Source organism: Cajanus cajan, chromosome 4, assembly GCF_000230855.2.
Source record: "Cajanus cajan strain Asha chromosome 4, NIPB_CcT2T_4, whole genome shotgun sequence".
Lineage (NCBI taxonomy): Eukaryota > Viridiplantae > Streptophyta > Magnoliopsida > Fabales > Fabaceae > Cajanus > Cajanus cajan.
The window spans coordinates 62,162,888-62,188,030 of NC_138520.1; the positions used below are offsets into that span (position 1 = coordinate 62,162,888).

The 25,143-nt window shown below is 31.4% G+C and overlaps 1 protein-coding gene across 1 annotated transcript; it reads left to right on the forward strand.

Moving 5' to 3' along the window:
• Positions 1 to 13,154: 13,154 nt before the first annotated feature.
• On the forward strand, positions 13,155 to 18,371 carry LCD1 (reticulata-like protein, putative (DUF3411)). The gene is made up of 8 exons (XM_020380747.3): positions 13,155 to 13,313; positions 13,532 to 14,249; positions 14,402 to 14,500; positions 15,336 to 15,556; positions 15,743 to 15,812; positions 15,905 to 15,984; positions 17,233 to 17,297; positions 17,982 to 18,371. The coding sequence occupies exons 2-8, from the start codon at positions 13,650 to 13,652 to the stop codon at positions 18,173 to 18,175; spliced, it is 1,329 nt and encodes a 442-aa protein (XP_020236336.1). The 5' UTR covers positions 13,155 to 13,313; positions 13,532 to 13,649; the 3' UTR covers positions 18,176 to 18,371.
• Positions 18,372 to 25,143: the final 6,772 nt, after the last annotated feature.

The window sequence follows — 25,143 nt, forward strand, 5'->3', positions numbered from 1 at the left end:
TTATGCTTGAGTAGTAAAATACATGTGTCGAAAGTTGATGTGTTGTTGTTGTGGAGTTTAGTGAAGAAAGATATGTATATTGATATAGTTAGTTTTATGTTTTCTTATATATATATATATGTTTTTTTTGTTACACAAGCTTATTCTTACTTTTCCTTATGTTGTGTTGTGAGTATCATAGTTAGTATGAGAGTAGTGTTAGAAAAAATATTATGTGACTCGTATAAAAATTTATTTAATTTAATTACCCTATTAATCTAATTAATTGCTTGATACTTATAGAATAATAATAAATTATTAAGAGTCATAATAAACATATTTTATTAGTTCTTAATGATGGAACTAATAGAGGATTATTATGGTAATATAAGGTAGAGGGTCCCTAATCTTACCTATAAATAAGTTCGTAGTTTTTATTGTCTAAGGGGCTTAAGACTAAAAAAAAATTCTCTCTAAATACTTACTTACATATTTAGTAGTTTGATAGCAATGACTATACAAGAGGTACATTTTTGCTATTATAAGTTATATATTAAGATTTTATTTTTCTTACATTTGGTATTAGAGCCTACTTTGTAGTCTTGCTATTCAACTTATTTTTGTTTGGCTATTAATTTCAATTTCAAATAATGGGTATAATATTTTTTTTTTCCTATTGAATCTTTGTTACTTATAAATTGCCATTGATGTAATTTTTATATTATTATCTACGTCCTATAATATTTTTTAATAAAAAAACTATATAACTGGATAGAGACGACAAAGATCTAAAAGCACAATGGTTAGATTCTAGCTAAGGAGTAAGTGATATAATTCAAAGATGTTTCAATGGTTATTATCATAATATTCATGCGTTGTTGTTGTGTATGTTTATAATTTTGAGTTATAATAGTTGCGCCTTAATTTACGTCAATTGTTGTTATTAAGTATAATTTTAATTTATATAAATTAAAATTATTGTGACTGTTTGATGATTTGAATTGAGTTATAATTGATGACATTATTATTAGAGATAAATTATTGTACAATTTTGCAATTCATGTGTTATATGATATTTGCTACCTAGATTGATATTATATTAAAATATTATTTGGTTAATATATATCATTGTTAGACCTAGGCAAACTATACTAAATTGTAGCAAGTTTTAAATTTGACTATATTGGTGGATTGACATTGTGCAATTGATCAATCTACAATTGTATTGTAATGGCTAAGTATAATATTATTTTGATTGTAATATAACAACAAAACCTGAATAATTTTGAAAATTTTATTAAGTGATCAAATTCTTTTATTTAATGTTGGTATTATTACGTTCTTCAATTGAAAAATATTAGTAATGATTAGGAATAAGAATAGACTAAGTTAGGCTAGATTTTGAATATATAAGTTATATCTATTCTACAAAATTAAAACCTAATTTGACTTATTATTTATCATAGATTTTTTTTATAGACCTGACCTAATCTTTTTAAAGTCTGACCATTTAGCTTATTTTAAAACATTTATATTAATAATGTTAATAAGGTCAATAAACTTAATTTTTAAAAAGTTAAAAAATTTATTTTTAAAATATAGTTTACTAAATATTATTAAAATTAAATTTTAAAAAAAATCTAAGGAAAAAAAAATAAATCATTTTCTATAGAAGGGATTATACATGTGTAACCATCTATATTAATGTATTAATTTGCTAGTAATTAACACAACATAAAGAATTAGACATAATATTGTGTCTTAAATTTAGATACAATGATGTGTGTCTCATATAATTTTAATTAATTATTCATTAGTCATAACATTTTTAATTAATTGAAATTATATATTTTGTTGCTTAAAACCACATAAAGAATTAGAGACAATATTGTGATTGATTATACCTAAATATTATAAGTTTTATCTCACGTAAATTATTATTGTATATATAATCAATTAGAATAAAATATCAAATTATATTTCTTAATTTACCCATTAGGATTAAAAAAAGAAGTATATTTGATAGTTTTGTCATAAGGTTATGTGATGAGTCAAATTAAATAAAACTTTAGCCCATTGGCAAGTTTATGTCTTTATTCATAGATTTAAAAATAATTTACAATGATCTCATATTATGAATAAGGAGTGTTCATGTTTAAACTTTACAATTATGCAATCTACAAATATTTCTAACGTAAACTGTAAGGATTAATTCATAAATTAATATGTGAATTACATGTTTGGAAGTAGCCATGACACCTGTGTAACATTTAACAACTATTATATTGTTCAATAAATTTTAATTAAACGTGAATTTTTAAAACTTAACATTAAATTGAAAACTCTTTATTACTATATCATATATACAAAATTTTATATTAATTCAAGATGATTTGATGTCTTTATTGTGACACCCTTACTACCCCAACACATATATTGTAATAATGTAAATAAACTAAAGAAATAAATTTTTCAACATTGGTAAAAGGTTCCACATAAAAACCTTCATAAATGTTCTTTAATGTCCAAAATAATTGAAAATAAAACATAAGAGTTTACAAATTATTTTCAAAAGAATAAGTATAACTCCAAATACATATAAAAACACACCCATAACTCAAATGTTGGCATTCTGAACGGATCTTCCTCACCTAAAACATCCACAAATTGTACGGTGAGAAAAGAAAGCATCTATATGTAAAATATATACAGACACACCACTATGTAATCTCATCATAACTCATTACATAATGAGATATTTACAACCATTTCTATATATCATAATTCTATCAATCATGCATCATCTTTCCATCACAAGTCTCAATCACACCAATCCATCACATCAAATAATTTGTACTATGTTAAGTTCACGCCACTCCTGTAGCATCTCATGACCAAGGTCGTGCCACGCCAACATAAGTACTAATTGCCACACATAAATCTTGCAGTTAACACTATGTCATGCTCATGCCACCCTTGTAGCATCTCTTGCCCAAGGTCGTGCCACCCCGACATACGTGTTAATTGCATCACATGTCCCACACTATGCCATGCTCATGCCACCCCTATAGCTTATCATGCCCAGGGTCGTGCCACGCTAACATAAGTGTGAGGATATCCACAATCACTTCACATTCAATTCATACCGATTGCCACATACAAATCTTGTAATTAACACTATGTCATGTTCACGCCACTCTTGTAGCATCTCTTATCGAAGGTCGTGCCACGTCAACATACGTGTTAATTGCTTCACACGTCCCACATTATGTCATGCTCACGCTACCCTTGTAGCTTCTCATGCCTAAGGTTGTGCCATGTAACATCCCGAATTTTCTACTAATATAATATTTTAATTATTATTTATTTTTATATTTATTGGGATTATTTTCTTATAATTGTTTTAATTAATTAAATGGATTTTATAGAATATTTTAGAGGTTTTTAATAATTATGAGTATTTTAATTAAATAATAAATATTTATAAAAATTATTTTGTATAATATTTATTAGAGAACTATGTATTCTTATGATATTTTGTTATAATAAGTATTTAGAGAAAATTATGTGTTTTAGTGTAATTATTTATATATTTTATTTTAATTATAATTATGTTGGAAGAAATAGATATATTTTATATATTATATATTTGTTAATTATTAAATATTGTATTTTATTATAATTATTTGGATTGGAAGAAATATGTTTATTAGATATATTATTTAATTATAAGTTTTAATATTTGAGGGAAATAAAAAGATAATCATGATTAAAGCATTTTTACTAAAGGGTTAAAGGGAGGTTAAGTTTTTAAAAAAGAGAGAAAACAGATCAGATTTTAGGTTTTCACTTTTCACATACGCGTTTCAGAGCTCGAAGAACTTGAACGAGGAGGAAACCACCCCGTATTGTTCATCTTTTTCTACTGAACAAGGTAAGGGGGTGAGAAACCTCACTCGGGGGTGTGAGAATAATTGTTGAGTAGCATGATTAGCCCCCAATCCCTTGCCTGATGTATGTCATAGAAACAGACACTTTATGAAAATTTTTTATTTTGCTTTTTGATTGTTCTATTGCATTCCTTGTGTGATTTTGAGTGTAAATATGTGTTTAATTTCGAGAATAGATAAGTTTTGATATGAATTAAAGTGTTCTATGGGTTCTTATAGGAAACCCTACATGAAACAGACATTTTGAATGTTTTCTATTTTGGCTTTTGAGTTTTCGATTATGTTCCTTAATGATTACTGAGTATGAATGTATGCTTAATTTTGAGTTTGAATATGTTTTGATATGAATTAGAGTGCTCCATTCCATGGGTTCCTACGGGCCCTATGAGAAACAGATAAATTTTGAATGTTTTCTGTTTTGGCTTTTGAGTTTTCTATTGTATTCCCTGATGATTACTGAACATGAATGTATGTTTAATTCTGAGTTTGAATATGTTTTGACATAGATTAGAGTGCTCTATGGGTTCCTATGGGTAGGCATGGCAATCTAACCCGCCCCCATGAGTACCCGTCTGAACCCGCCTCGATTTGGACGGGAAAAACTCGTGTTTAGCGAGTTCGGGTTTTCCCCGATTGATAAAATCGGGGGCGGGGGAGGGGACGAGGATGTTAATACCCACCCTGCCCCCGCCCCCACTAGGGATGGCAACGGGGCGGGGCGGGTACGGGTTTCATGATACCCGTCCCTGTCCCCGCGAGCCAAACTCATACCCGTCCCCGTACCCGTACCTGTCGGGTATGTGATTTTCATCCCCATCCCCGTCCCCGTCGGGTATCGGGTATACCCGTACCCGTACCCGTACCCGTCAAAATTTTTATTTTATTATTATTATTTTAAAATATAATATTTTTAAATTATTTTTTAATTATATTATAATTATAATTAGATTATTTCTCTATCTCATATTATAATAAATAATTACACATTAAAAATACTAAAATTCTTTAATATAATTAAATTAAAAGTGGGTATTTAATTAAAAATGGGAACGGGGACGGGTATGGGTACGGGTACGAGGCGGGTAAGTGCATACCCGTACCCATACCCGTACCCGATTTAATATATCGGGTTTTACCCATACCCGTACTCGTACCCGGTCAAACCGGGTATTCCCCGTCAAAGTCGGGACGGGTTCGGGTATTACCCGCGGGTATGGGTATATTTGCCATCCCTAGCCCCCACCCCCGCCCCGCTTAATAATATAATTAAAAATTATTTTTATATATACAAAATTAGAAATATTTATATGTAAAAATTTGTATTATTTTATTTTTCTTTTATTTTTTTTTAAATTTGTTCATATTTATTTAAAAGAAAAAAAGAAAGAAAAGAAAAAAAGGTAGGAGCGGGGGCGGGGGGCAGGGCGGGGAAACCCGAACCCTGTCGTGGACTGGGATGGGTACCCAAATTTTACCCCTAGCGGGTATCAGGGGTGGGGGCGATTTAAATTTGCAGGGGCGGGGATGGGGAACATAAAACCTGCCCCTGCCCCGCCCCATTGTCATGCCTACCTATGGGAAACCTTATGAGAAATAGACAAATTTTGAATGTTTTATGTTTTGGCTTCTAAGTTTTCTGATGTACTCCCTAATGATTACTGAGTATGAATGTATATTTAATTTTGAGTTTAAATATGTTTTAATAGGTATTAGAGTGCTCTATGGGTTCCTACAGAAAACCCTACGAGAAACGGGCAAAATATGAATGTTTTCTGTTTTGATGTTTGAGTTTTGTATTGTATTTCTTGATGTTTGCTGAGTGTGAATATGTGTTTAATTTCAAAAATAGATAAGTTTTAAGCCATGTTTAAAGGTTCTAATGCTGTGAGAATTGCCTTATTATTGTGTTAATGCAAGTGATGTGTTTCTATGAACATAATGAGGATAAGGATCTCTTATATGTGAACTTGTGACTATGAGTATGAGAAATGTGAAATGTGAACAAGTGACATGAGACCTAATGTGATATGATAAGTGAAATGTTGAGTCCATGGATTTGTGAATGTGTGACATTGTTAGGGAAGACCCTCTAAGTGTGAAACATCTTGGAGGAGTCCTAGGGGATAACGCGATTTGGAAGGCCTAGTTCTGCCCGTTTGTATGCATGGGACATATCTTGCGCGGCTTCGCTATCCCGACAAGACCCTAGCAGTATATCCTTTTAGTTGAGAGTGCACAATTAAGCTGACACGTAGTCCTAGACTACTCCAGGTATGTTGCTTCGACAACATACCACGTGATATGTGATCATGAGACATGTGACTAGCGCCACATGCATGCATTTATGAGTTGAGTCCATGACATCATTGCATGGTAAATGAATATGCATGTGATACTGATTGTGTATGTGTATTGTTTATATGTGATTTGTACTTGTGACTTGTATTATGTTTGTTGTGTGTGTGCTATCTAACATTTATTTTTGCACCTGAACCTGAGTGAGATGTTTCTCACTCCCCTATTGCTCTTTGTATGTGTTTAAATTGTGTTGCAGGTGATCATCAACATGATGATGTTGGTGATGAGGCTTAAGCTTTAGTTGAGCGTACTCTGATAGAATATATGACATCGAGGCATAACTAGGCTTAGTTTAGGATTTCATTATTGTTATTTTGTTTTGAAAAAACCCATGTTTCATTTTCTTGTAAATTTCACATTTGACCATGATTTACGTTTACGAGTGTGAATTCTCTACTCTTATGTTAGTGGAATCATTATTTTAATTCAAAAGATTTTATTTACTCCGAGAATATATTTTATAATTATTGTATATGTATGTTGGGGTAGAGGGTGTCACATGCCACACTGACATAAGTGTGAGGATATCCACAATCACATCACATTCAATTCATACCAACATGCTAACATCATAATTAAATCATCAATTAAACTATAACACTTTAGAACATCAAAATAACATATGTCTTCCTTTGACAACTATCAAAGAAAATAACATATAAAGAGTTATACTCATCCAAATAAGTTCAAACCTATCTCAAAATAAACATAATAGGATAATCTACAACTCTTATGAAGACATGAAATTCTAAAAAAAATCATCTACTTAGCTAAAAATGTCAAAAACTGCAACAGATATAATCTACGCTGACAGCTTGACCCATGTTCACTAAAATAGTCATATCTAGAGTTCTAGACATCCTTTTTGAGTGATTCCAAAGCCATTAAAAATATAACACCAAAATCTACAACTTTTGAGAGGAACACAAAGTCTAAAAATGTCGTTAAGGTCACCTCGCATGGCTGACAACACGAAACTTAATCTTTCGCACACTGGAATGGAGACTGAACTTATAACTCCCATAACTCAATCAATTCGTAACATTTTTACATGATTCTTGAGTCTAAATTATAGCTGCAAGTATCTACTTTATAACCCAACAAACGAAAATTAATTTGGTTAATCACACAGAAAGATACCAGAAAAATACTAAGGTACATCCACAAGGGAAAATCTCCCCAATTACTCATCAATTCATATAATTAAGGGTGTTCATCAATTTACAAGAATCCTAACTTACAAAGCACATCCCAATAAATTCAATCATCCTCTAAATCATCAATTTTACCAAATAATATCACAACCAAATTTATAAATTAATATGAAACCCGATTGAATCATCAATTTCACAAAATAACCTATCAATTATCAAAACTTCAATTTCTCATGAGCCCTAACTCATAGGCACATTTCAAACAACTCAATCTTTCTCTTAGAACATCAATTTTAACAATTCTTCACATATTCATAATCATAAACACATACAGAATCTCACAATACCAACAATTCTCTAGACAGAAACAATTATAAAATTATTAAAAATTTCACAAGAACTCTTCTCCACCCATCCCCATGTGACTCTACACATAAATTTCCCCTTTTCCCCCGCACCTAGTTGCGTTAAACAGAATAATCTAGAAGCAATTTGAGATTGTGTCTGAGCACCTCTTGAGCACTCTTCCTTAGGGATGACAAATATACTCGTACCCATGGGCAATACTCCAACCCGTCCCGACTTTGACGGGGAATACCCGGTTTGACCGGGTACGGATACGGGTAAAACCCGATATATCGGGTACGGGTACGGGTATGGATATGTACTTACCCATCCCGTATCTGTACTCGTACCCGTCCCCGTTCCCATTTTTAATTTAATACTCACTTTCAATTTAATTATATTAAAGAATTTTAATATTTTTTATGTGTGATTATTTATTATAATATGAGATAGAAAAATAACCTAATTATAATTATAATATAATAAAAAAATAATTTAAAAATATCATTTTTTTTACAAAAATAAAAATAAAAAAAAAATTGACGGATACGGGTACGGGTATACTCGATACCCGACGGGAATGGGGATGGGGATGAAAATCATATACCTGACGGGTACGGGGAGGGAGATGGGTTTGACTGGCGAGGATGGGGACGAGTATCATGAAACTCGTGCCCGACTCGCCCCGTTGCCATCCCTACTCTTCCTCATAGTTCTCTATTTCTCCTTTCTTTCTTTCCTAACCTTTCAGAACCCAAATGAGGTAGACAGGGTTAACTCTGTTTGACCCTTTCTTAAAATAATTCATTGGACTGGGTCAACCCAACCTATTTTCCTTCTCTTCCGACCCGCTTCTGTTTTTCCTCAAAATAATTACATAAAATAAATACATATACTATATAAAATATTTTTCCTCTATAATAATAATATTTTTTTGACCAAAAATATAATAATATAATTTCAATATTAAAATATCATATAACCTTTTAGATTTTATAATAAAATATATAATTTATCAACTCCTAAATTATCCCTTAAAATATATTATTATGTAAAATGCTAATAAAAATAATTACTTAATACGTATAAAATAATTATCCAAAATAATAATTATCTAAAACGTACAAAATAATATTCGTCTATAATTATAAAAATAATTCTGACCAAATACCATATAATAATAATAATAATAATAATAATAACCTATTTTGAAAAATTGGGTGTTACATTTATACTTTTAGAACAAAATTGATGTAATATATTTATTTCAAGATATATTAAAATATGAACATTTTGATTAATTTTAAATTACTTTTCAATTTTAACAAATTTTGATAAAAACATATAAGGTGATATGAAGCTATAATTCAATGGATTGACAAAATTAACATTTAATATAAAGTTATTGAATGTTATAATATGTGGATTCACAGGCTGACAAGGCCTCTATGCTGGATGAGATCATCGATTATGTCAAGTTCCTACAGCTCCAAGTTAAGGTCAGATTCCTCTCTGTTTCTACTATTTTTTTTTCCTTCATGTTATGGGCACACACACAAAACACGAATCTTTATTTAGTGTGAAAATATTTTTATTTAGTGTGAAAATATTTTTTTAAAATTTTACACACACACACACTAAACATGAATCTTTATTTAGTGTGAAAATATTTTTATTTAGTGTGAAAATATTTTTTTTAAAATTTTCTTTAATTAGAGGATTTTTAGGATTTTTTTTACTCCTTATTTAATTCAAATTTTATTTATCATAATTACTTATAAATTAAATTTTGAATATTCACACACACACACACTAAACACGAATCTTTATTTAGTGTGAAAATATTTTTATTTAGTTTGAAAATATTTTTTTTAAAATTTTCTTTAATTAGAAGATTTTTAGGAATTTTTTTACTTCTTATTTAATTCAAATTTTATTTATCATAATTACTTATAAATTAAATTTTGAATATTTTAAAAATAAATTATCGATAAATAAAATTAATATTATTCTATAATATAAATTATTTATCATAAATTTAAAATATAATTTATATTTAAATATCTATTTATCAAATTTTAAATATGATTTTTATATTAAATATAATATTTATTTGTATATAACTTATTATAAACTTTAGTTATATATAATAAATATTTAACTTGTGCATTGCACATGCTAAAATGTTAGTATATATATATATATATATATATATATATATATATATACACTAATACACACAACTGTTGAATGAATATTTAAAATCTATTTGGATGATAATTATAAGTTAGTTGAGATTTTATGTTCTCTATTGCGTTAATTGAATTGAATAATGTAGTGACTTACCAAGTTATTAAAAAAGTATACATAAAATAAATTATGAAATGTGGTTGAATAAGCGACATCTCCCATATGAATGGAAAAATGCACATCAAATGAGACCGACATGGTCTTTCTTATATGTTGAAAAACTTATTTTTATATTATTTTCTTTTTGTCCTAAAACGCATGTGTTTGTCTTGAAAAAGAAGTCTAGTGTGAGAGGCTAACAAGGCTGATCATTTCCTTGCTAATACAAGAATGAGTCAAACTAACTGATTTGAATGTTTCCTCTCCTCGTGTTATTGCCTATCTTTCTTCCTTAATTTGAGTTTTGTTTCTAAATAGTGTCAATGAGAACACATTCATTTTATCACTTGAGAAACAAGACTACTGCCACCAAATTATAAAAGGTATATCAAAATTTTTCGTTTCATTAGCTTGTGTGTTGTTGAGTGACTATAATCAAAGAGGACAAAGCTGGTGCATTGTAAATGAGTGGTGAAAGATACCTCTCACTTATATTCTTCCTTCAAAATAAATGAGAAGAAAAAAATCCTATAAAAAACAAGAGCGGTAGCAGTGAACCTAAGTCTAGTAGTGCACAAACCATCGACAAGAAAAGAAAGGTAAGAAAAGACACTCACGAGTCACAAGAAAACTTTGGATATTAGGAAGAAAAAGTTGTCACCATCATATATTTAAAAGCATATTAGGAGATTCTCTTTCATGTTGATATAAAATAGTTATGCATAGCAAATGAAGGAAAGGAAAGTCAATTAGTTTTTTTTTTTTTTTTGCTATTTTAATATTTGTTTCATTATTTTGGTATGTGAGACTTGGTTTGCATATATTGTTTACATGTTAAAAGTATTTTGTCACTATGATTGCAATCTATCCTCTATATGAATTATCATGTAAATTAAAAGTATAAATTAGAAATGAAATAATTATAGAAAGTATAATGGTGTTAAAAAAGTGAAAACTAAAAAAAGTTATATAATCATAATCTTTTTTATAAAATACATTAGTGGAATTGAGATATGTTATGCCTCTATTAATAATTTGAAGTTAAATAAAAAAGGTGATTAACAATTTGAATGTTTATAAGTAATTAACTTATTTGAATGGTTATACTAGTAGTTAGTTTCAAGTATTATTTTTATCATTTAGGGATTTAAGAATAAAATTGTCTAAGAAAATATGAAAAGGAAAAAGCAGTTATAACTTATATGTATCTCCTTTATATAATTATTAATTGGGTTACAACACTTCTCTTCTTTATATTTTATTTAATAAAAATATTTAAAACTTATTAATGTTTGATAGATTAATTAGTGTTGTATTTAATTTTAAAACTTAAAGTTCTTGAATTTGAATCTTATCTTGATTAATTTTTAATATTATTTTTTATTATTTTAAAATTTAAGGATGAAATTGTCTAAAAAAAATGTGTCACCAAATGATACAATCACCCTTATTATATGTTATAGATTACTAGCGAGATAAAGGTCCTTCGTGTCTATATAAATTATATTTAAATAAAAAAAAATTTAAAATAAAATAGTGATTTCCCTCCCAATAAAAGAATTTCATGCAATTACTAAAAAGAAGTATTAGTTAAAAATGTATAATTACAAATTTAGACAAATATTTAAAAAATATTTAAGGATAAAGAAGTAAAAAAATAATTGAATACCAAATCAAAGTATCCCTTTGTTAATGTTATAGATATAGATATAGCATAAAAGTGAAGAATAAAAAAATAACATTTTGTGTCTCTACATATTTTTTTTTAAAAATTATAAATAATAGAAGGTATTGAAAAGATAATAGTGGTGATTTTATTTGATGAGATAAAAAAATTATTCAATAAGAATTGTTATTAGATAAAATAATATGTTGCATATAAAAGAGTCTCTACTTATAATAATAAAAGGGATAAAAATAAAAATATTTTAAATGAATATAGGTAAATAAGTTCAAAAGTAATTGAGTCTTGATAAAAGTGAAACTAAAAAGTAGTATCCTTTTACATAGTAGAAACTATAAATTATTATGATAACGTACATTTGTTTAATTTTTTTTATTCTCCACCTTTTTGTTAATTTTTTTACAAAAAAAATAATCTTTCAAAACAAATGTTATACATTTAATAATTTAGCAATACTTATTAAACATAAATGTCTTTAAAATACAATTTTTGTAAGTTATATAAAAGAAATAATACACAAATCAATAACAACTTGGGCATATATATGATACATTAAAAAGTTAACATAATATTTTGTTTTGTATTTTAATGAGACAGATATTATGAGACAGGAGAGTATCACTAAAGCATATATGTTAGAACAAATTAACATTATTGTGCAAAAAATAAAAATTGACTGAATAATCAATTTGACTAATAAAATTTACTTTAAGGGATTAAAATAACTTTTTTAATCTTACGGACTAAACTGAATTAACACCTAAAAAAATGAGGATTAAAGAACTCTAATTTGGAAAAGAACTGTCATTTTCATTCATTCATCGCAAATACATGAATATATATACCAAATGATAAATCAAAATTTATCATAAAAGTTTGCCCTAAAAATTTCTCTATTAATACATACTAAAAACATATATAATACACAAATTGATTACGTACAATGCTAAATAATCTCATTATGTCTGAAAATATCATTAAGGATTGAAATATTTAAGCCTATTATTATCAATAATAATTTTTTCTGTAATAAAATAATAATAAATATTTTTGGTTATGATACTTATTTCGTTACCTTAATTCAGCCTAACACAAAGGAATTGATTATTTTGTGCCACAAAAAGACATGAATAAAGGATTGGGTGGCTGGGCACGGGTCCAGAAATGTTTTGATGTAGTATTATTTTTGTTGTGTCGTGGGCAGTGGCACTATCACACTACCAACAATTTCACAGTGAAACATGCCTTAATAAATATCTCGCGATCCACGCGTACGATAGGTTGGTACCCCACGTGCAGAATGCTAGCAATTATTGCTTCTCCAAAATGAATCTCCAATGTATTTTGTAAATGCATGTAGATTGTAGAGTATAAATAAGAAATTTCAACAATAACACAGATAGGGAAATCACTAAAGCCAAAGTACTTACCCTCACTTCGCCGCATCCACCCACTTCGTGTTTTCTCCCTACCATTCTTCCTGTTCTCAGCAAGGTAGGTTTCTTACCCTCCCTGTCTCTCTCTTTTTATTTTTTATTTTCTTTTAATATTGCACTTTTACTTAATTTTCTGCTTTGAGTGGACTTTCTTACTTTTATTTCAAAAAAAGTTCATTGCTTGAGTGATCCTTGTTATTGATTTTCACTACATTCCCAGAAGCATGCGTTAGTTTGGTTTAGTGATTGTTTCGTTTGATTCTGTGTGCCCTGCAGATTTGGGGTGTGATCTGTTTGGTATCCTTTTGATTGTTTACTCAGTGGAGATAAACAATAAATCAGTCGACTTTTCTGGGTAGTGTTGGGGTGAGAGAAAGTTCAGGTTTTTAGGATAATGGCGGGTTGTTCTTCAAATTTTGTAGTGGCCCGTGTTGCCAATGTGAGGAAAGGAGTTGTTTTGGGGAGTCAAGAGACGAATTTGGTTAGGTTGAGTTTCAAGGGTGTGTTGAATGAATCTGCATTTCAAGTTCTATGGGGGAGCAATTGTGGTAGATCACTTGTGCCTTTGGAAAAGAAAGAAACGTTTTTGGTAATGAGTATGTCGCAGCCATCGGCTGAATCGCAATCTGCTGTTACTTCAATAGGATTTTCAGATGGGGGAGGTGATAGTGTCCTGAGAAAGGACCATGAGATTCGGGATAGCGAGTCAGACTCCAAAAGTAATGGAAATGATAATAATGAATTTGTATTGGATGGTAGTGGTGGTAATGGGAGCTTTGGAAGCGGTGGAGCAGGCAATGGTGGCGGGGGTGATGGTGGTGGTAATGACGATAGTAATGACAATGAAGAGGAGGAGTTTGGGCCAATACTGAAATATGATGAAGTAATGAGAGAGACAGAGGCTCGCGGGGCTACCCTTCCTTTAGATATGATAGAGGCTGCCAAGAGTGTGGGAATTCGCAAGATGCTTCTTCTTAGATATTTGGATCTGCAGGTACAGTTTCTAATTGTCCATACGTCCCTCCCTCCATTCTTTCAAAGTTGTGACTTATGATTCTGCAATGGGTTATGAATGCTGACTAGTGAGAAACAATATGACCATCACCCTGGACTTTAATGTTGTTATATGTGATGTTTTAATTGCAGGGATCCTTTTGGCCTCTAGGATTTTTCATGAAAACATGCTCTATGCTTCGCAATCGAATGCTGGCTGATCCGGCATTTCTTTTCAAAATTGGCTCAGAGGTTGGTTGGGCTTGTCTTATAGTTATCGTAGTTTTTACTGTTCAATTGTTTATATTATTTAATGGTGGGAGTGGGACTGCTGTGTCTTGACTTATCCAATATAACAGATGACGGTAAGGGTGTGTTTGGGAAAACTGTAAAAATTATATTATTTCAATGATCAATTATATGAATAATCGATTATTGTTATAATCAAAATGAAATTTTGTTTGGGTAAGTTGGCTGAAAAGTGATTCTGTGATGTTTAATTCCGTTTGGATACAACAAAAAAATCAGTTTTTATGTAGTAAATTACCTTAAAAGAAAAAAAATGTTGAGAAATAATCATAACCTTCAGATTTTCAGCTTCACAAAAGCAACTTATTTTTCTAGAAAAAGTCTGTTTACAAATTTAAGCTGTTGTCCCAAACACAACTATTTTTTGCATGTAGTTTTTTTCCCAAAAATAAGCTGAAGTGAGAGATTGTAATCCCTCCAAAGCACCTCTTAAGTGTTCAAATTGTTGACAATTATTATATATTAATGTGCTGTTTATTTGAGAGGCTAGGAGCCTAGGACATAGTTGAACCTCCTTGGTCTGATTTCCTTATCTTGAACTCAAGAAATTATGGTATTGAAATAGTTTTCCTATGTAACAAGGTATCTATATGTTGAAATAAGTTGTGTTTCATCCCTTGTATCGAATAAGCTATAACTGGCAGTCTGGTAGTATTAAAGAATTAAGACTGCTGTTCTGTCTGCTATCTGTGAAAATATTCATGTAATGTCATCATAGTTGGATAATTTTGGATGTTTGAAAAGTATTTATATAATTTTTCTCTCACATGATATGCAGATTGTCATTGATACTTGTTGTGCTACTTTTGCTGAAGTTCAAAAGAGAGGCAAAGACTTTTGGGCCGAATTTGAGTTGTATCTAGCAGATCTTCTCGTTGGGCTGGTTGTTAATGTTGCTTTGGTAGGCATGTTGGCACCCTATGCTCGAATAGGTAAACCATCAATATCTAGTGGATTCCTGGGTAGAATGCAGAAAGCTTATGCAGCCTTGCCTAGCAGGTTACTCATTATACCATTAACATGGTTATGTTATTACAATTTTTTATATTCTTTATATGTATATATAAATAGCAATTGTCCATCTAAAAAGGACATGGAAGTAAGGTTCTCATGTCTTAAATGCTTTGTGTCTTTGGAATGTGAATAAGCTTTCGTCTAAGTTTTTATTTTGCTTGCTTAATGCAGTGTATTTGAAGCAGAAAGGCCAGGATGTAGGTTTTCTGTACAGCAGAGACTTGGAACATATTTCTACAAGGTAATGACTGAAAGGAAGATTATTTCATTTTTCAAACAAATTATGGGAAGTTTCTGTCAAGTATTGATCTTAATGCATATTTTTAATGTCAGGGTATAATGTATGGAGCTGTTGGATTTGCATGTGGTATTATAGGCCAAGGCATTGCAAATTTGATCATGACTGCAAAGCGGTATGGTTTCTTCTCTGGAGTTTGTTTTACATAATTTGCTTGATTGTAGACACAGGACATTCCCTGTTCATACACCCTTCCCCGATCCCTTCTATACCCTGCAAGGTTATCAATAATGGATAATGGCCTATGGCAGTGAGCTAAAAACTGCCATAAACATATGGTGGACAGCATGGCGGCTTCTGGTGGACAAAAAAAATTGTGTAAAAATTAAGAGAAAAAAGAGATTTAGGATGCATGACTTTAATATTTGGTGCTTGACATTGTCCGACAAGTGAAAAAGGATTGGGAACAACATTATAGATTCGATAAAGAAAGCAGAGAACAACATAACAGACCACATGATTATGAAATACTAAAAACCAGAGAACTAAATTCCAAAGTTTTGAAAAAACAGAGCACAAAACATGGAACAGATGAAGAACAAGAACAGTCACACAGGGAACAGTCTCCCATGGTTCAGGTCACCAGCAATGGTGGTGGCCTGATAAGGCTCGCTGGAGTTGTTTGGCTGCAACTTAGGAGCTTCACAAGATAGAAGACGAGAAGAAAAAAAAGGGTGAGGGGAAGTTCCACCATGAGCGTCACAAACTGCCACAAAGCCATGGTTATGGAGGACAACACCATACAACAGGAAATAATGGGTGGCGAGTGGCAGAAGGGTCCAAAAAATGCCACATTATACCTTTATGGAGCGTCACAACAGTTATTTGATAACATTAATAATTTGATACCCCACATGTTAAAATTTTCTTTTTGGCTTTCTTAATCATATATCAGCAGTTGGCCTTGTGGATCATCTAATACAATGATGATTCAGTTAACAAATAAAAATTTGATTGAAAAATAATTAAAGCATGGAGTTTTATTTATTTTTTGGGTTATAAATGACAGTTCAAATTATTTTCTTTCCAATACATGATTGATATAAATGCAGATTTAAATCCCATCCAATTTCCATGTAACAACTCTTAGAAACCAGTTAACGTGAAAGTGTCATATCATTTTAGAAACTAAAGTCATTTACTTGACAAAAAACATTTTATCAGCATTTTTAGACAGGCGGCACTATGATTTACTGATAAAGAAACTGTCTATGTTGAATTGTTAATAGCGTATCAAAATTATATCTAATAAATAAGAAATGTTCATACTAAATGATATTTTATACTACACTTTCACAGCATCTGAATCCTTACTCTTCTGAGTATTTAGTTTTTTAACCTGTCCTTGCTGTATGTATACCAGGAACATAAAGAAATCAGAGGAGGACATACCTGTGCCACCACTTGTGAAGAGTGCTGCTCTTTGGGGTATGATGCTGTTCTGTTTACAAATATTACATGTTTTCTAATTCATCTCTTTATTTTTTTTTGTTTTGGTGTATAGTTCATCTCTTCTATAAAATTAGAAGACTGTACCTTTATTTTCATTTAATTATTTGGAAAGTCTTCTCAATTTTAAGCTTTTTATCAAGTCAATAACTGTGAATAGAGTTCTGAGGTCTAATTTAATGCCCTTTATTGTCAATATTCATATAATTAGAGGATAAAATTTAATCATTTTAGGACATCTAAAATGTTTGTATAATATTTTTGAAATGTGTATTAGAATTTGGGCTTAGGGCCTAACAGAGCATTACAAAATCCGCATGTTTGGTGAGGATTGCACTAACCCTATACGCACTATTTAAGCCTTAATTCTAGTCAATGTTGAATCTCAAGCCCCTAAGGGTTGATGTCTCAATTGATAGACTCTATAATGCTCCACTCAACCTTGTTCAGTCCCGCCGCAGACCTTTCCAAGACGTTGGCAATCAACTCTAATAGGCTGCAATTATGGCCGCTTTCCATCAATGAGTTTTCAACTCCTTAAAAATGAATTTGATGTGGATCCCCAAGATTTATTACTGCTATTTTGACTTTTGAGCATCACTTCATCTTTAGACTTGAATTTTGTTCTTGTTTGTAATATGTTCATTGAACCTCCATGGGCAGGTGTCTTTCTAGCCGTTTCTTCCAACACACGGTACCAGATCGTCAACGGACTGGAGCGTTTGGTAGAAGCATCACCACTGGCAAAGCAGGTTCCCCCAGTTGCTCTGGCTTTCACAGTTGGTGTGCGTTTTGCCAACAATGTCTATGGTGGCATGCAATTTGTTGACTGGGCTAGGTGGAGTGGTGTGCAATAACTGCTTTGTCTTGTTCTGTATTGTAGTCATGTAGATGTGATTTTCTAGCCATCAGTTTTCTTAGAGTTCAAGCATAGAGCCCGAAAGCTGAATTGTGCTAATGCCTTGGTTAAGGTTTTATGGTTTGACATAGATTTTCCTTCTGGGATGATAAATGTTATTAGGAAATAATTTAGACGTACGAGCATTTGTTTCATATATAGTCTCTTACATGATTTACCATTGCTGCATAATTAACCATATTGACAAGAATCGTTTTTGGTGATAACCAACATCTCTCTCATGTGGACAAACTAAAACTAGGACAAAAATTGGAAATGTACAAACACCATGCCTTACAACGCGTTCAACGGGCTTGCTTTCCCTGTTACTTGTTTTGGTTTATGATAGATTCAATAATTTTAAGTGTTTAATTTATTTCTTCTTTTTTGAGAATTGAAGTTATATTTATCATGTGTCTGATTTATTTAATAACTATAATCCTTTAAATGAATAATTAGCCACTAAAGAGTTCTTATATTTGTTTGGGTCTGGCATTTTATTTTGAAGAATTCAACATGGCTCATTCGCGGCATAGCTTGATTTCTGGTAAACACAACCAAACAATCAGAACGCTGATTTCATTTTCCCCCCATTTAATCAAACAGGTGATGCCACGTGAAATTTTCCTGAAAATTCAATTTAGCAATGATAGAGCGTTAGTTTTAAGAAAGTACTTTCTACTTATATTTTCTGTTTTTACTTCTAGTAACAAAACTATCACCCTGTTTTTATTCCATTTCCATTTTTCGAGATTTTTGTAGAAAAAGTGAAAACAACTTTTTTATTGTTTACATTGTTTCTTAAACAAACTTCTAAAATTACGAAACCAAATGACATTTTGGTGATTAAAAATAAAAACAAGTACTAAAATAAAAATTATACTTTAGAATAATAGTCTTACTCAATTTGAATAAAATTGTTTCTCGTATTAATACGTGTGGCGTCGTACCTTTAAAAATTTTGTTCTTTAAAATTTTGTTCTTTAGAAACAACCAAACAAACCTTGGATCTCAAATTCTTAATGATAATTTTGTTCTTTAAAATTTAAGCCAAAATATATTCATAAACAGAGCATATGGAATCTGATGGATTAACTTAGTGATTAGGTACTCTGCGGTCATATGTTATGTGGACAATCTCTTTAGCAGGGAATTCGTACTCAATCTTGGCCATGTGCAACATCTCTTATAACCAACGACAATCAAAGTACTAGGGTCGAATTAGTCTTGAACCTAATGAGCTAAAAAGATATCCATCATAGGACCAATCAATAGAGCATGCAGCTCATGATTAGTACTTCCATAAATAGAAGCAGGTTTAATCACTTCTTTGTGCTCTACTTCGGCGTATCTTCTCATCAATGAATAATTGGCGACATGCCTTTAATAATTGTAGACATGCCTTGATTGCCTTCACATCAGGGCATGTGGATTCATGTGTCTAGTTGCTACCATCTTTGAGACCTCCAAGCTGTGCTAGTCATTTTGATTGCACACAACCCACAGGCACACACCTTGCTGTTCTTCATTTGGATCTTTGATTGTTTGCAGTAGGCTCTGTAGGCCTAAGACCGTGCAACATTGCCTTTGGAGCTGACCTATTTGACACCAAAACTGAGGAAGTGAGAGCTCAATTGGAGAGCTTCTGCAATTGGAGGTACCTTTTGTTCACAATATCCCTTTTGGTGGCTCTAACAGAAGTTTGTACATTCAAACTAATGTTTGTTGGTTCCTTGGCTTTTTCATTCCCTATGTGTGCTTTGCCTTCTCTTTAACCATGTTCCTGTTGGGACTCAATACATATGTTCTCTTGAAGCTTATGAAGCTTATATCCTTACTATGATATGGGTACGATACAATACAAATATGAGAATACGATAATTATTTTTGAAATTTAGGATACAACATGTTTAGGATAAGTTAATAAAATTTTATAGAAAAACTTATATTGGTGAAGAACATTGGTAAATAAAAAAAACATCAATTTTTTCTCATTAATTCATGATGATCATAATTTACAAAATAATATTTGTGGTCATAATAAAAAAAATATAGTTTTTACCCAATATCAAGTTAACTAAGCCAATAAAAACATCTTTGATAAAACTTAAAACAAGTATTGATTCTATATAGTAGCTTATGACTCAAAAGTATCACTATAAAATTATTTTTTGAGATCATTTGTATCTCTCTCTTCTTTATTACCATCATCTAGAGAAAAACACTTTCAAACTTTGGTTTTTCAAGAGTCAATTCTTCCAATTGAAGAGGTCCAACATTATCATTAAGTGGGTGATGTGTATCACCACCAATGTTATCATTTAAAAAAAAATATTTTCTAACAATGTTATCAAATAATTGTTATACCTCTTTATAATGAAATAGTGAAACAATCTCCAAATAAATTGTCATTTGTCGTCTGTTATTTGAAGTTTTAGGGTAATGTTTGCTATATTCATCACGACGCTTATCATGGTTGTCATTTTGTAAAGATGACGGTCATGAAAAATATAACATTTAAAAAAAAATTAGGGTTTTTAACTCGAGTCAAGCAATTTTAAAAAGAAAAATCCTAAATGCTATTATCCCAAACTTAGAACGTTGTTGTTCTTAACTCGAGACATTGTTGTTGCTTAGGGTTCTTTGAACCTTTGTTCAACCTCGGTGATCTGAAGCGCAGTGGCCCTTCACTCCGACTAACAATTCTAACAAATTTTGTAGTGAGGTTTAAAACAAATTTTTTTTCAAGTATTTTTTTATTCCTTTTTTTTTACTTCTTCCTCACATGTTCAACAATTCTTCATCTGTTTTGTTTAATTTGAGTTTCTATTCTTCATCTTTTATTATTCTTTTTCTTCTTCTTCATCTGATGTTCATCTCCTTCATCTGTTGAGTCTAGTTTGATCCCTAATTTCCTATTTTGTTACATTGAGAAAGATGAGGGAAATTATGAGGATGAGAAAGATGCTTAAAATTATATTAGTAAAATGTCTTGTTGTCAACTTTTTTGTAGTGTTTTAATAAATACTTTAAGGGGCTTTAATGAATTATGATATTATTGCTTTCATATTTATATAACTAATTAAGTTGATATTCTATTACTTTTAATTTATTTTCCTATTTTTAATTTATTTTTTGATGTTTATATATATATATATATATATTATTTTTGTCTACCATAAACTATTACATCATTCATCATATATTTATAAAAGATTTTTGACTCGTTGCCACAAATCATTATTCATTATCAATAACCTTGATGAAAATAAGCATAACTGATATCACATTACATGCAATTTCCATATTATTCATCCATAATGATCAATGTCATTTAGTATATTGATGTGGTGGTCGTTAAGGTCTAGTCACATGCTAGTGAAAAAATCTGCAATGGTTACATTATTGATACATGAAATGAACTAGATTATTAGAGTATAAGTCTAAAGATAAAATAGTATAAGGATGTACGCTAAATAATTGTGACATAGTTGTTACTGTAATGACCCGCCGTGGCCATCACACTATGAAATAACACTACACACTAATAGAATATATATACTAAAATAGTATAATAAAATATTTACAACACATGTTGCTAATCAAGCAACCAACAACAACCAGTTATATACAACAAAATATGCTACTATAAGGTAGCCTACAAAAAATATTCATCTCCAGGCACCTCCTGTGGCCTCTAGCACCTATCTCCCAGCCTATCCCTGTGACACCCTTCTACCCCATAATAAATAAGTAACAACAATAAAAATAATTCAATAAATATAACATCAAGAAGGGTCCACATATTTTAATAAAAACTCATAGGTTCACAAGTCTTGAAATAAATAGAAATAATAATAATAATAATAATAATAAAGTTTTACTCTTAAAAGAAAATTATCAAGGTCTCTAAAGAAAAATGAAAGGAATCCAGAATTTACAAATATAAGGTGAATATAAAACTCTTAAAAATAAGTCTCCTCAAACGACAAATAACAATTCATAACTAAAGCATCCTAAATTCATGCCCCAATGTCACATCCTATCAGAGCAGAACCCTTTCCCTTTAGAACTCAACACTATGAGTGCCTTCATCTTCACCTAAAAGAAAACCACATAAAAACAGGACGGTGAGAGATAGATAACATCATATATGAACATAGAGCTACCCAATTCCCACCCCACACCGTGCACCAAAATATCATCATTAAATATAAACAACAAATACATCTCATATAATTACCAAACATCATTTTTTTTTTCAATCATACAAGCTTTCATACACATGCTCACTATATGCTCATACACATCTCCTCTCCTAAGAGTCTCAACTTGGCACTCCGCACAATGGGCGTACCTCGTCAATTCCCTTAGTTGTTGCCAATGCGGGAATACCGTTCTCACACCCTCCCAGGGCCGGTATGTTGCACGGTTAAACACCCAGCGGCCCGTGCAAAGGCAATCCACCCACCGTTAAACCCTCTGTGGCTAGTGAGCTGCGCAGTTAAACACCCAACGGCCCACGCATGGAATGCCTCCCGTCATGGTCCCCCCTGTCTCAACCCCTCTCTGGGCCCAGGGTCCAATGCAATATAGCCACGTCTGGCTTCTCAAGCACCACATGCAACTCATAAGTCTCATGCAACTCATGCATCCCACGTAACTCATAATTAATGCATCTCCATTATATAACATCATCACATGTCAATAACAATCCATGCAATATCATCCTCACATGCTAGGTACCTATCATTAAGTTATCAACATCATAGATCACAAATTTCACATAATTCTTCACACACATCACAATATCTATGACATTCAGTTAATAATTTAACCATAACTCGAGATATACATATCCTTTCTAAGTGATCCCAACTCCATTAGAATCCTAACATCAATATCTACAACTTTCATGAAGAACACAAATCCTAATAAAGTCGATTAGGTTACCATTCAGGGCTCACAAAAATTGATGTTGTGGTTCGCACACAGATTGGAAGGCTCAAATTGCAACTCACATAACTTGATCAAATATTAATATTTTTACACGATTCTTGTGTCTAAATGGTAGCCCCAGATGTCTAGTTTCTAAAAACACAAACGGCACTCGATTTGGATAACTACACAGAAAGATATCGCAAAATTACAAACGTATGTCGGGGTCCCGACGCTCGACGCCCAAAACTGGCGCTGAGCGCCCAAATCTCTGCCCAGACTCCCCTCTATGAAATTAAACCTGCGTTTTACGAGTTCCAACAAGGTTTTTACCAATTTTCACTACTTCTACACCCCGTTGGTTCAGTTTAACTCCATTTATATTCTTCATACGTCCCAAATCAATCCATACACATCTCAAGTCTCAAAAATTGGTTTCCATTGGTTTTACAAAAAAAAATCTAAACTCTTCTTAACACATAAAATTCAAGTCATCAAATTTAAGGATAAAGAATTAACAAGAAAGCCCCAATGGAATTCAAAGACAATTCAAGAAATAAGTTCTTCCAAATGAATTAAGAATTTAGAACATCGATTGCACAGATAATCGTTCAGAATTTTAAATAGAGTTCCTAGAGGGACTTAGGGATTGCCCTCACTACCCGAACGCCCCTATATTCACATATGAAGAAACTCATCTCCCCCGTACCTTAAGGATGATGAACGAAGGCCAACAGAAGAACGACGGAGCAATCTGAACACTTTACACCTTCCTTCAAGAATTTTCTCCTCTCCCCTCTTCCTTCAAGCGTCTGACGTTAAAATGAATATTAGGTAACTGACTACCCCCAAAACCCCTCTAATAATTCCGACTGGGCCAGGCCCATACTCACCCGCCGATCCCCCTCTATTTAATTAAAATGGTAATTAAATAATTAAAAAAAAAATAAAACAGTTTCAACTTCTATAATTATTTAAAATACTAATTTATTTTCTGCTCTCTAGAATATAAATATAAATAACTACTTGACTCAAGTTTCTCTCGTAAATATAATTATTATTATTTAGAATCTACTGCAATTTTATAAAATTACTAAATAAAATGATATAAATTATTTTCATAAAAATAGTAATTAATTAAAATTTAATTAATTTAAAATTTAGAATGTTACAACTCTCCCCTCCTAAAAGAAAATTCGTCCTCGAATTTACCTGAAGCAAACAATTCCGGGTAAGAATCCTTCATCTTCTCCTCAAGTTCCCAAGTAGCATTTTCCGGCGTTGCTCCACCCCAGATCACCTTAACCAAAGGAATTCCCTTACCTCGAAGTTGTTTCACCATTCGATCCTCAACTCTCACCGGTATGGTTTCTACTGTCAAGTTTTCCTTAACTTCAAGATGATCCGACTCAATCACATGCGAAGAATCATGGATGTATTTTCGAAGTTGAGAAACATGGAATACATTATGAAGATTTGACAAATGTGGAGGTAAAGCGATTTGATAAGCCACTGTACCGACTCTCTTAAGAATTTGATACGGACCGATGAAACGAGGTGTAAGCTTTTTAGACTTCAATGCTTTACCAACCCCAGTCCACGGAGTGACTTTCAGGAATACATGATCTCCTTCTTTGAATTCTAAGTCCTTCCTCCTCTTATCAGCATAACTCTTTTGTCTACCCTGGGCTGTTCTCATTCTATCTTGAATTAACTTAACCTTCTCTGTGGTTTTTTGTACTACCTCCGGTCCTAAAACAAGATTATCTCCCGGCTCACACCAACACAAAGGTGTTCTACACCTCCTACCATATAGTGCTTCATAAGGTGCCATGCCTATGCTAGAATGAAAACTATTATTATATGTAAACTCTATCAAAGGTAAGAAGCTATCCCAACTACCCCCTTGATCTAACACGCAGGCTCTAAGTAAATCCTCTAATGACTGTATAGTTCTCTCAGTCTGACCGTCGGTTTGTGGGTGATAAG